This window comes from Dipodomys merriami, unplaced genomic scaffold, assembly GCF_024711535.1.
Source record: "Dipodomys merriami isolate MVZ:Mamm:240054 unplaced genomic scaffold, mDipMer1.0.p SCAF_106, whole genome shotgun sequence".
Lineage (NCBI taxonomy): Eukaryota > Metazoa > Chordata > Mammalia > Rodentia > Heteromyidae > Dipodomys > Dipodomys merriami.
Window position 1 is genome coordinate 1,669,383 of NW_027202338.1, and position 13,650 is coordinate 1,683,032.

At 56.5% G+C, this 13,650-nt stretch overlaps 1 protein-coding gene across 2 annotated transcripts in view; it reads right to left on the reverse strand.

Annotated features, from left to right (window-relative positions):
• LOC138813078 (spectrin beta chain, non-erythrocytic 4) overlaps positions 1–13,650 on the reverse strand; it is a 60,214-nt gene that overhangs the window by 32,008 nt on the left and 14,556 nt on the right. Inside the window, exons 13-18 of one of the 2 annotated variants that reach the window (XM_070001324.1) lie at positions 13,191–13,341; positions 9,821–10,790; positions 7,664–7,801; positions 5,913–6,663; positions 4,481–4,683; positions 2,597–2,687 (exon numbers count right to left, since the gene is read on the reverse strand). In XM_070001324.1, coding sequence (XP_069857425.1) covers positions 2,597–2,687; positions 4,481–4,683; positions 5,913–6,663; positions 7,664–7,801; positions 9,821–10,790; positions 13,191–13,341 — 2,304 coding nt within the window. Of the gene's footprint in view, positions 1–1,093; positions 1,172–2,596; positions 2,688–4,480; positions 4,684–5,912; positions 6,664–7,663; positions 7,802–9,820; positions 10,791–13,190; positions 13,342–13,650 lie in introns of those variants that run through there. The other variant, XM_070001325.1, reaches the window with a different exon arrangement.

A 13,650-nucleotide genomic window follows, 5' to 3' on the forward strand; every position in this document is an offset into this window, starting at 1 on the left:
AGAAAATAAATAAATACAAATAAAAGGCAAGACAGGACGATCCCCCCCCCCCCCCACCAAGCTACAACCTCTTTGCTATGGCCAGACCTGACACCTGAGACAAGCTTGCTCCTCCCCCCCATCTAGTCATAAGATCCTCCTCCTCCCCCCTCCGAGAGAGAGAGAGAGAGAGAGAGAGAGAGAGAGAGAGAGAGAGAGAGAGAGAGAGAGAGAGAGAGAGAGAGAGAGAGAACACCACGGACTCCAACACCACGGTCCCCGGAGGCAGATGCTGTCATACCGAAGGACAATTCCCAAGCTGGCCAGGCCCCACCCCGCACCCCTTAAGTATTTGCTCCCCAGGGGGACACACACACACACACACACACACACACACACACACACACACACACAGGCACGCACAAATGCCCAGTCCCCAGATCAATCAATCCCCAGCTGCCCCAACGCAGGGCAGAGTTCCCTGGCAGCCAGAGCCCACGGCGAAGGCAAAGCCCCCCAGGGAGGAGACGGTACCGGTCCTCCAGGTAACGACCTCCCCCCTCCCCAAAAAAAGTAATTACCACCTCTTATCACTGCGGATAAAGCCGAACTCCCCAATGACCAAGACACCCCAAGTCAGTCACCCTCCCCTCCAAACACAGATTCAATCCGCGAACCCTATCGCCAAGAGCAGAGGCCCCCGCAAAAGTGATTCACCCCCCCCCCCATCACCCGCAGCTGACACAGACCCCCCGCCAGAACCCCGGAAGATGGACAACCCCACGGCAAACCTCACATCGCCCTCCTGACCCAGAGCAGAGCCCCCCCCCCCAGAGGCTGAGCCCCCAAAGATAGCGGACTCCCCTAGCAGGAGGTCTGTTAAGTGGCCCCCGTCCCCTCCCTCTCCTGGGGGACCCCCTCCCTCCCCTCCTCCCCGCTCCCCAAGTCCCGCCCGCGCCCGCGCCGCCCCGCGCCAGCACCGCGGACAGCTCTCGGCGCCCTCGCCCCTCCCCCAGGGCGGGGGTCCCCGCCGCGGCCCCGCCCGCCCCCGCCCGCCCCCCGCCCCGCCCGCGGGCGCGCGCGCCGCCCCCCCCCCCCCCGGCGCCCCCGAGACCTGGCGGCGGCGGCGGCGGCGGCAGTGGCGGGGAGTCCGCGGCGGGGACGGCGGCGGAGCTGCGGCGGGCGCGCGCCCCCTCCCTCCTCGCCCCCGCGCCGCGGACGCGCGCCCGCCCGCGCGCGCGCCTTCTCCCCCCCCACCCCGGCCTCCGGGCCCGCCTCCATGCGGGGGGGGGCGGGGGAGGAGGCCCTAATTGGGGTGAAGGAGGACTCACCACTCCCCCTGACGCTGGGGGGAGGTAGGGGATTTTGAGCCGGCTCCCGTGGGGACCTCTGGGTCTAGGACACTCTCCGGTCTCAGGAGTTGGGGGGGGCGCACTGGACCAAATGCAATGGCGAGGGTGGGGGGAACCTGAGCCCCGGGGTGGGGAGGACTCGAGGAGATGCGAGGCACCCCCTGAGGCATCTGGCGATCCAGATGGAGGAAGGAAATAGGGGACGGGGACCTGGAACATCTGTTGTAATACTCCAGGACCGTCTGCGGGGCGGGGGCGCGCAGGACAACCATCCCCGCTGGGCTCGCGTCCTGGCCTAGCCACCTGCGCGTGGAGGAGGGTGGGGTGCGGAGGTCCCCTCGTCCATGGCGTGTTTGGGGGTTCCCTGTGGAACTATCGTTAGTTGGGGTGGGAGGAGAACAAGGACTTGACTCCAAAGCCATCTCCGGTTCATCATACTGATCCAGGGCGGAGGAGGGGCTCAGATGGAGGAGGGGGGGAGGAAGGGGCTCAGGTGGAGGATCTGGGGGGAAGAGGCCCAGATGGAGGATGGAGGGAAGGGGTTCAGGTGGAAGATCTGGGGAGAAGGGGTTCAGGTGGAGGGTCTGGGGGGAAGGAGCTCAGGTGGAGGATCTGGGGCTCAGGTGGAGGATCTGGGGGGGGGAAGGGGCTCAGATGGAAGATCTTTGGGGCTAGGATTGTCTCTCTTTAGAGGTTAGGGAAATACTGGGCCGTATCTAATGTGAGCAGAGTCTACCACAGTTCTAGAAGGAAGGGGAAGCAGCCAGTCTCCTGAATCATCATCTCTGATAGGGACCCGGCCTTAGGTGTGTGTAGAAGACGTTAGATTCCAGAACGCTTTTAGAGTTGTGGGGAGGGGGCCCAAAGTTTGAGTCAAGGTCCACCCCCAACTGTCCAAAACCCCACCCCCACTCTATGGAGCTCCTGGAACAGATCGCTTTTCTCAGACCTCTAGAGAGGTGAGATCAGTGCTCGTCCCCGCGGGACCCGTAGGCGCGGGCGCGCGCCGTTGCCAGGGGCGCCCGGGCCCCACCCCTGTCCCCTGGAGCCGGCGTGGGCGGGCCAGCGCCGCGGGGCATGCGCACTGAGACCGGGCTCCCGCGCGCCCCCTGGTGGCGCAGGGGGAGCATCGCTCCACGACCCACTTGGATGGGGCGTCCCCACCCCCACACACCTCTGCCAGGGAGCAAGTCCCTCCCCAGGAAAGGGGACACCACTGCCCCCCTTCCCTGCCAGGCCCCCGGGGGCCCAGCTGGAGGTCCTACCTCATGGCAGTCTCGGAGAAAGTGCTGCAGTCCAAGCTGGTCGTATAGCTTCTGCATCCACTGCTGGGCTCTTAATTGGTTTTCTTGGCTCCTAGGGATGGGAGAGGGAAGGGTTGGGAGAAACCCTGGTGGGGAGACACAAAAATTTAAGAGGAGGAGGGGGAGGAAAGGGTGGAGGAGGAGGTGGGACAGAGGCAGGGACTGGACTGCAGTGAGACAGAGAGAATTAGACAAATCTGGAGAGACAGAGGTAATGAAAACAGGTGCCTCACACCTGTAATCTTAGCTATTCAGAAGACTGCGATCTGAGGATCATGGTTCAAAGCTAACCTGGGCAGGAAGGTCCAGCCAATATACTAATCAAAAGCCAGTAACAGTGCTGTGGCTCAAAATGGTAGAGCACTAGCCTTGAGCACAAACACTCAGAAATGGTGCTCAGGCCCTCAAGCCCCAGGACTGGCATGCACGTATACAGACACAGACACACACACACACACATAATCAGGGGAAAAAGAGAGTCAAAATAAATTAAGCAAAAATGGGGAAAAAAAGAGAGTCAAGCCCAGAAATAATACAGAACTAAAGATAAAGTAAAAGATACTCAGAAACTAAAACTAAGTAAAAAAGGAGAGAGATGGAGGGGGGGCAAAAAGAGCCTGAGGTATTAATATAGAGACACAGACACATAAACATGGCCAGAGACCAAAAAAAGCAGAGACCTCAAGAGAGAAATATTGACAGAGACCCATAGGGGCACAAAGACAAGGAAAGAGGTGGAGGAGAAAGAGAAACAGACAGCTAGGGAATGTGGCTCAGTAGTAGAACACTTGTGTAGTACCTGGTAAATCCAGAAGAAGGAGGATGAGGAGGAGGAGGAGGAAGAGGAGGAGGAGGAGGAGGAGGAGGAGGAGGAGGAGGAGGAGGAGGAGGAGGAGAAGGAGGAGGAGGAGGAAGATGAGGAGGAGGAGGAAGAGGAAAAGAAGAAAGGAAGGAAGGGGAGGGGGAGGGGGAAGGGGAGGAGGAAAGAGCCCAGCATGGATGGCTCACACCTGTAATCTTTTCTCTTTTTTTTTTTTTTTTTTGTCGTGGGCCTGAACTCTGGGCCTGGGCGCTGTCCCTCAGCTCTTCAGCTCAAGGCTAGCGCTCTACCACTTGAGCCACAGCCCCACTTCCGGCTTTTTTCTTTTTGCTTATGTGGTACTGAGGAATCGAACCCAGGGCCTCAGGCATGCAAGGCAAGCGCTCTACCACTGAGCCACCTTCCCAGCCCCTCACACCTGTAATCTTAACTACTTAGGAGGCAGATCTGTGGCTCACAGTTCAAAGTCAGCCTGGGTGGGAAAAATCCACAGACTCTTATCTCCAATGAACCACCAAAAAAAGTAGAAATGTGGCTCAGGTGGTAGAGTGATAGCCTTGAGCACATAAAGGTCAGGGACAGTGTCCAGGCCCTGAGTTTAAGCCCCAGTAGCAGCACATATATGCACAAAGAGAAGCAGTTTCAGACAATGAAAGAGAGGGGAAGAGGGAGGGAAGTGACGGAGGAAGTTGGGAGACCCCAGTTAGGGACAGGCAGAGAAATGGTCAGATGCCACCAGGAAATCAGTCTGGTAGACAGACAGGGGATGGCAGAAATGCAAAGAGAGAAGAGAGAGATGGCATTGGAGCACAGGGAGGCAGGATGATGCCCCCACAGGGCATAGGGAGGTGGGGGGGGACAGGTGTTGCCCTGAGAACACTTAGCAGGCTGGACCCAGGCCCAGACATCCATCTCCAGTCAGCCTGGCCTCTGCTCACAGTGTAGGCCCAGGTTTCTAAAAGGTATGGGTCCCACATTGGCATGAGCGCATGCCTGTCCCGGGCCCCCTCCGTGTGAGGACCTACTTCTCCAGCAGCCGGGTCACAGCGTCCTGGGCCTGCTCCCCGTAGACGTTGCCCTGCCGCAGCAGGCCCTCGGCAGCCTGCACCGCCACCTGCATCTTTTGCTGGTTCAGCTCCATCGTGGTGAGAAAATCCCTGTGTCTTTTTATGGCTTCTTCTACAGACTCTACCGTGCCTGGGAGCTCTGCGCTGGACAGCGCCACCTCCTGGGAATGAAAGGGAACACAGGTCAGCTTCCTCCAGCTCCAGCTACCATCCAAGTACCAATCACTCTTCCCATTCCCCTTTCCTGGGTTCAAGTGCACCATGCCAGAAATGGCCTTACCTCAAGGCCTTTGCTCATGCTTGAATGCTCTGCCTGACCTCTAGATAGCACCAGGGCGGTCTCCTCTTTTTTTAAGTCTCTGAAACTATCAGTCTCTGCCAAACTAGCAAGTATATCCTTCAACTGCACTTGGTGCCCATAGCGTATACCTGCTGTCAGCTCTTGATTTTGCCTTGGTTTTTAGCTTTGTGTGTGTGTGTATGCTGGAACTAGGGGCTTGATCTCAGGGCTTTACACTCTTGCTTGGCTTTTTCCACTCAAGGCTGGTGATCTACCACTTGAGCCACAGCTCCACTTATGGCTCTGTGTGTGTGTGTGTGTGTGTGTGTGTGTGTGTGTGTGAGAGAGAGAGAGAGAGAGAGAGAGAGAGAGAGAGAGAGAGAGAGAGAGAGAGAGAGAGAGAGAGAGAGGAAGAGAGAGATTCATTGGAGATAAGAGTCTCAAGGACTTTCCCATCCAGGCTAGGTTTGAACAGGTGATCCTCAGATCTCAGCCTCCTGAGCAGCTAGGATTACAGGTGTGAGCCACCAGCGCCCGGCTAAACTGAAAGTTTCTTTCCTTTTTCTTTTTTTTTTTTTTTTTCCAGTCCTAGAGCTTGAACTTAGGGCCTGGGCACTGTCTCTGAGTTTCTTTTGCTCATGGCTAGCACTCTACCACTTGAGCCACAGCGTCACTTATGGCTTTTCTGTGTATGTGGTACTGAGGAATCGAACCCAGGGCTTCATGCATGCTAGGCAAGTACTCTACCACTAAGCCACATTGCCACATTCCCAGACCCCCTCCCCCTCTTTTCTTTTGCCAGTCCTGGGGCACTGTCCCTGAGCTTCCTTTGCTCAAGACGAACACTCTACCACTTGAACCACAGTGCCACTTCTAGATTTTTCTGAGGAATTGAACCCAGGGCTTTATGCGTGCTAAGCAAGCACTGTACCACTAAGCCACCTTCCCAGCCCCTGAACTGAGGCTTTCTATCCTCTAAATTCTTATATTTGGTTCCCTTCCCAGAATGATCTGGAAATTAGATCACGCACTTAGATCACTTCCCACCGTCCCCACAGGGGGCCCAGGACCCCCACCCATGCCAGCCCCATACCCCCTGTGAGTTGGCACCTGATTGCGCAGCACAGCGAGCGCCTGGCACAAGTCACGCAGGAAGAGCTGATAGACGTGGGCCTGAACCAGGGCCTCCCGGCGCGCCTCCCACAAGCCCAGCAGTTTGTGCCAGCCAATTTCCAGGTGTGGGAGCCACTCATCGAGAGCCAGGCCCGGGCCCAGCTCGGCGCCGTCGGCCGCCAACAGCGCCTCGCTGGCCGCCACGATGCGCGCGTAATCCTCCTCGCGCTGACCCACTTCCTCCTTGAGGGCAGCGTGGCGCGCCAGCAGTGCATCGGCCTCTTCCAGGCTGCTGGGCAGGGGCCCCTCGCTGCCCCCCGCTGCCTCCTGGGCACGCACCAGCCAGTCCAGGAAAGCATCCAGGTCGTGCAGGAAACGCTGCAGCCGCCCGGCCGCCGCCACCGCCTCGCCGCAGGCTTGGGCCGAGCTCGCCAAGGCGCCCCACTCGGTCCCCAGCTCCTGGGCGCCCTGGTGCAGCCGCGCCGCCTGCGCTGGGAAGCGCTCGGCCAGCAGGGACGCCTCCTCCAGGAGGGCCGCCTGGCGTGGCTCCAGCGCTTGCAAAGCCGCCTCTAGGCCACTCAGGCGCCACTGCAAGGCGCCGCCGGCCCGGGGTGCGCTCTCCACCGCCCGCCGCTTCTCCCGCACCTGGGCGCGCACCTCCGCCACCTCCAGCACGTGGTTCTCCACCAGCAGCACCGCGCTCACCTCCTCTTTGCGCTGCTCCACCAGCTCCACAATGCGGTTCCACCTGCCCAGGGGAAAGAGGGCAAAGGGAGGGCAGGGGCTCGGCTTATGCAGGGAGGGGCCCTCCCCCCAGCCCCACCCATCCATCCCGAAGAGAAGCCAGGCCACGGCCCGCCCGGACTTGGAAAAGACCCGTTAGCCTGTTAAAATGGAGCCCCATCCAGCACACAGCTTCGAGCAAACATGTCCTGGATGCAGAGCAAGCCAGACACTGGTAGCGCAAGCCTGTAATCCAAGCAACTAAGGAGGCTCAGATCTGAGGATGGCTGTTTGGAGCCAGCAGAGGGTGGGGGGAGGGGGGAGATATTTGAAGCCAGCCGGGGGTGGGGGGCAGAGATATTGATCTCCTGTTAACCAGCAAAAAGCCAGAGGTGGAGCTGTGGTTCAAGTGGCAGAGCACCAGCCTTGAGTGAAAAAGCTCAGGGACAGCACCCAAGTGCTGAGTTCAAGCCCCAGTATTGGCACACATGCTCTCTCTCTCTCTCTTTCTCTCTCTCTCTCTCTCTCTCTCACACACACACACACACGCACACGCACACACAATTTATGAGCTCTACCCACAGTGAACATTCAGGAAGTGTTTTAAGAAGAAAGAAACCAGTTGGAGCTGGTTGCCAGTGGCTCACGCCTGTCATCCTAGCTACTCAGGAGGCTGAGATCTGAGGACTGTGATTTGAAGCCAGCCCAGGCACAGAAGTTCCCATGAGACCCATTCACTCAAAACTTGGAAATAGCACTGTGGCTCAAGTGTTAGAATGCAGCCTTGAGCACAAAGGTGGACAGGGACAGTGCTCAGGCTCTGAGTTTAAACCCCACAATCAACAAGAAAAAGAAGGAGGAGGAGGAGGAGATGGAGGACGAGGAGATGGAGGAAAAGTTGAAGGAGGAGGCTACCAATTTGCTACAATTTGGTTTGATTATCATGGTGGTTGAATATGAAGAGAAAGATGGGAAAAACCAGTGTACAATATCAGGAAGAACTTCCAGGCCCAGTCCCCATTTACCTGCTGTTGAGGTGGTCCTGGCAAGAGCGCACCTCATCTGAACTGGGGTGACCTCCTTCCACGAGCTCTTGGACCGTGTGGTTCACATCCAGGACGCGACTCATGAAACTATTCATCTCCTGGTCTAGGCTCTCGAATCTGAAAAAGAGGATGGAGGTGCTCATGGGTCAGACTTCTGGAGCCCTGCCCTGAGTCTTGATTCACTTCCCCTTTCCTGGCTCTGGTCCTACCTTTCCAGCTATTTCCCAGAATCCTTTGCCAGTTCCTCCTCTTTGATTGGCTACAGACATGTTTGGTTGCTTAAGCACCTCATCCTGAGACTATGGGCTGTCCATCACACCCTCCCTGGCCCATCTCACCCACCCCCCACATCTTCAGACCTCACACCTCGAACTCCTGACCACCAGTCACAATTCAGTCACCAGCCTAAACTCCTTTTTGATCTACCTCTAACCTTAAAGCATGCTATACATTTCCTTGGGGCTCTCATGGCCATTGTGACTCTGCCCTAGCCTTCCTCTTCCAAGATTAACTGACCCCCTTGGGCCTTGATTAGCACCTCGATCCCAGTCCATCAGCCCCCAGGCCAGGGCCAGTTTACTTGGACTCTTTTATTTTATTTATTTTTTGGTTATGGGGCTTGAACTCTGGGCCTGAGTGCTGTCCCTTAGCTCTTCAGCTCAAGGTTAGCGCTCTACCATTTAAGCCACAGCGCCACTTCCAGTTTTCTGGTGGTTTATTGGAAATAAGAGTCTGACGGACTTTTCTACCGGGCTGGCTTTGAACCACCATCCTCAGATCTCAGCCTCCTGAGTAAGCTAGGATTACAGGCGTGAGCCATTGGCACCTGGCTTTGTACTCTTAACTATAGTTCAAGCCTATCTCCTTCCAACACGAGTCCCCAACCTAGCTGCCTCTCTAAATTTCCAGCTGTTTCTTGCTCCAACCTGCCCCTCCACATGGCTTGCCAGGGGACTGAGCATGGTCTGCTCTTGTAAAAAAACAAAATGTATAAAACAACTGGATAATTGTGGGCACAGTTATTCAAGCCCAGCTCTGGAATTGGAGATGAACTCAGAAAAATCCCTGTGCATGCATGCATGCATACATGCATGGATGAATGTATGGATAAGATGCTGGGGTGGGGGTAGGTAGAGGACAGATGTCCACCCATTTTTTGGGGGTTCCGGTCGTGGAGCCTGAACTCTGGGCCTGGGTGCTGTCCCTCAGCTCTTCAGCTCAAGGCTAGCACTCTACCACTTGAGTCACAGTGCCACTTCCGGCTTTTTTTCTTTTCGCTTATGTGGTGCTGAGGAATCGAACCCAGGGCCTCATGCATGCAAGGCAAGCGCTCTACCACTGAGCCAACTTCCCAGCCCTCCACCCATTAATTTAACACTCAGGCTTAGGTCAGGCCACAGACAACTTGGTGCATGATACATGGAGCAGGAAGGTGGGAGGTAAAGGTAAAGCAGGCGAGGGACAAGAGGTGGAGATAGGGCTGGCTTTTCCCTTGGTTTTTCCCCTTAAGCCTGGTGCTCTACCACTTGAGCCATACCTCCACTTCTGGCTTTTTGGTAGTTAATTGGAGGTAAAAGTCTCAAGGACTTTCCTGCCCAAGGCTGACTTTGAACATGTGATTCTCAAAGCTCAACCTCCTGAGTAGCTGGGATTACAGGCTTGAGCCACCAGCGCACTCCCTCCCTCCTGAGTTCATTTTATGTTCCTACCAGTTTGTGGAACTGTCCCCCCCCCCTTTTTTTTTTCGTTGGCAGTGGGGCTTGAACTCTGGGCCTGGACTCTGTCCCTCAGCTCTTCCACTCAAGGCGAGCACTCTACCACTTGAGCCACAGCGCCATTTCCGGTTTTCTGGTGGTTACTTGGAAATAAGAGTCTCATGGCCTTTCCTGCCGGGGCTGGCTTTGAACTGCGATCCTCAGATCTCAGCCTCCCCAGTAGCTAGGATGACAGGCGTGAGCCTCTGGCTCCTGGCTTTCCTCCCCATTTTACAGATGGGCAAAATGAGAGGTTCAGAGAGGTTGGACAAGCTCCAGATCGTCACAAAGCCCATTAAGGATGAGCCTGGGGACTGAGCAAAGCATCCGGAGGCTGGGGGACACCCTCCCTCAACCCCGCCACCCCAGAGCGCGCGCTCACCGGTGCTGCACCACCTCGACGTCGTCCAGGGAGTCGGGCACGCGCATGGCGAGCAGCCACTGCTCCTTCTCGCCGATCCACAGCTCGCACGCGTGCACCTCGCCGAACATGCGGTACACGGCAAGCGCGTCCCGCAGCCACTGGCGCCGCAGCGCCGCCACCTCGGCCACCTCGGCGAACAGCTGCTCGGCCTCCACCACGCGCACCTGCAGCGCCACCACCAGCGGCCCCGCGCCGCTCGCGCCCCCTAGCGTCGCCAGCTGGCGGCGCAGGCTGCCCACGGGCCCGCGGTGCGCTTCCACCTCCCCGGTGAGCGCGCGGTGCTGGCGCGCCAGGCGCCGGCTGGACGCTTCGTCGTGGCCGAAATCCCCGGCGGCTGCCAGACGGTAAGCATCGCGAAGCCAATCGAGGAGCCCGTCCAGGTCGGCTCCGAACTGGTGCAGGGCCCGCGCCTCCTGCAGCCGCCGCTCCCGCCGCGCCGCCGCCTCTTCCAGGCGTTGCCAACGGCGCCGGGCGCTCGCCGCGCGCTCCGCCAAACCCGCCAGCTGCACGGCGTCGGCGCCGGGGCCCAGATCGGGGCCGCCGCCGGCCGCCGCCAGCTCCTCGCCCCGCCGCAGGGCCTGCTGCAGCAGCGCCCGCCGCCCGCCCAACTCGCCCTGCAGGATCTTGTGCTGGGCCAGCAGGCGTGCGGTGCTGGACAGGTCGTGCGCGCCCCCCGCCGCCGCCGCCGCCGGCCCCGCCGCGCCCCCCGCCGCCGGCCCCGCCGCGGCCCCCGCCGCCGCCTCTAGGAGCCGCTCCTTGTCCCGGGCCCAGCTCTCCGCCTCCTCCAGCTCCTGCAGCAGCGCCCACAGCCTCCGCGACGCCTCCAGCTCCCCGCGCCGTCGGGCGGCCTGCGCCTGCAGCTCTGCCAGGCAGCCGTGCACGTGGTTCACGCGATTGCAGATGACCTGCGGGTCGCAAGGCTGGTAGCCTGGAGAAGGAGAGGGTGGCGTTGGGTGTGGACCTCCGAGAGGAGATGATGCTCGCGTTACTTATCCAGACCTCCTTTCCATCCCATTAGAAGCTGTCCCTTCTCCAAGGCCCACGAGGTAAGAGAAAGGAAGATCATTTAGAAAATCTTTGTGGCTGAGTGTTTCCCCCCACCCCACCCGGTGGCTCACGCCTGTAATCCCAGCTACTCCGGAAGCTGAGACCTGAGGATCGCAGATCAAAGACAAGTCCAAGCACTAAAGTCTGTGAGATTCCTATCTCCAATGAATCAGCAAAGAGCCAGAAGTGGAGGTATGTGTGTGGCTAAGGTGGTAGAACTCCAGCCTTGAGCAAAATAGATAAAAGGACAACATTAGGGCCCTAAATTCAATCCCATCCCAACACATACACACAAAAATAATAAATACAGCCAGGCACCAGTGGCTCACACCTGTAATCCTAGCCACTCAGGAAGCTGAGATCCAAGGATCACGGAGTGAAGCCAGCCCAGGCAGACAGATCCATGAGACTCTTATTTCCAATTAACCAGCCAAGAGCCAGAACTGGAGTGCATGTGGCTCAAGTAGTAGAGCACCATCTTTGAGTGAGAAAGCTAAGGGACAGTGCTCAAACCCTAAGTTCAAGACCAGTACTAGCACATACACACAAAATAAGCAATTACCATGTACATTCAATCATGTAATTTCCTCTCATTCCTATCCAAAACACCCACTGCATTGACCCATCTCCTCACCTAAGCCAGCACCAAATCCCACCAAAAAGTCCTTTTGCAAGTTTTGTGGGGTGTTTTGTTTTGGTATACCAGGGATTAAACTCTGGGCCAAAACAAATGTCTTGCCAAACAAATGTCTACCACTTGAACCATGACGCCAGCCCTTTATGTTTTATGCTGTTTCTGACAGAGTCTTACACTTTTGCCTGGGCCAGATTGAGATGGTGATTCTCCTACCTCTACCTCCTGAGTAACCGAGATTACAGGCATATACCATCACACTCAGCCTCCTTGTAATGATTCTTACTGACAGGCTATGTGGTGTCCCAAGTATGCCCATAGCCAACCAATCCACCTTGGTTGGATTACAGAGAGCTTCCTGGCATTCTCTGACTGATGGGCATTGGCTTCAGTAAACAGGAACCTTCTAGATGCCATCTTAGTTTTGTCTATCAGCACCCATGCTCTGCTTTCGAGAAGCGAGACCCATCTTCCTGATTTTCTCAGTCAGGGGTCTGACACTCTTCTTAGCCCTGGAACGGGCAGACATATCACATAGATATAGGCCAATGAAAGCCTTGCATGACCTGGTGCCACATGATTGGCTGAGCAATGAAGATGGAAAACACAGTGGGCCAATGAAATCCTTCCTTGGACCTTTTGGCAGAACTACTTGAGAGAAAGGGGAACTGTCTCCTTCTGGGTGTGTTAAGTGGTTGGGATGTTGTGGATACAAGGACGAAGCATCCCCAATTTTTCACCACAAGAGGAGGAACTGACTGACAGTGACACTAACACAGACACTTGAAACAGAGAGAGACTAAGTCTTGAAAGCATTATAGAACCACATGCCTCCCTAGTCATTTAGTTACATAGGCTAATATACTTCTCTTGACTCCTTCATATAGAGTGCATTGAGTTTCTATCCGTTACTTTCAAACAGGTCTTGACTGAACAGGTCTTGACTGAACAGGTCCTGACTAGGTATTATCAAACAGGTCTTGATTAGGTATTATCTTATCCAATTTTTTTTTGGGGGGGTGACTTTTTTTTCTGGTTCTGGAGCTTGAACTGTAGGCCTGGACACTGTCCTTGTGCTCTTTTTGCTCAAGGCTAGCACTCTACCACTTTAGCCACAGCTCCACTTCCAGTTTTCTGGTGGTTCATTGGAGACTCTCAGGGATTTTCCTGCCTGGGCTGGCTTTGAACCATGATTCTCAGATCTCAGCCTCCTGAGTAGCTAGGGTGACAGGCATGAGCCACCAGTGCCCAGCATGTTGTTTTTTTAGTGGTGTTCACTGGGATTGACCTGGGAAAGGCTGAGCCCTTAAATGCTCAATAAATATGGGCTATTTACTGTAGAATCTCAAAGCAGGAAGGGGTCAGGGGGGCTAACCTCTCTCCAAAATTTCCTAATGAACATGAGATCCTAGTCACAGGGTTGGAGGCATGGCTCAGTTGGTAGAGCTCCAGGCAATGAGTGAAAGCAGCAGGTACTGAGTTCAAGTCCCAGTCTTGGACAGAAATGGAAAAGGACAGAGAACCTAGTCTCTGCTTACATGTCTCCACAGACAAGGCTCTCACTCTCTTCCGTCTCTCAGGAATCCTCCTCACCTCCATCAGTGCCAATCCTCAGACACCTCAACTCACCCCTCCTCCTGGACTTACCCTGCAGCTGGGAGAATCGCAGGGCCGCAGCATTGAGAGCCTCTACCCGCTCGCTCTGGGCCGCGATGTCCCCCTCCAACAGTCCGTGCTTCTGTAACAGGTCGTCCGCCTCCACCAGATGCTGTCCGCACTCCCTGGACAGTAGCTGAGCCTGTAGAGCAGGAAGCACAAAGCATATGGCATTGTGGGGCCGGGGAGGGGGGGTGGCGGGCGGGAGGACACTCATCTATTCCATTTCATCCCCTCCCCCATACCAGCCCTCTGCTACAGGATATCATGGTTGGAACTCTGATCTCTGCCTGAGTGGACTTTGTTTCTGACTTTCCCTGGGTGTGTTTCTCCCTCACCTCTGTTTCTGGCCCCCCATCTCGGTGGGATCCCCTCTCTGCCTTCATCTCATAACTCCTTACCTCTACTCCTGCTCCTTTGTCGTCTTCTCTTTCTCCTTCCATCCCTTCTG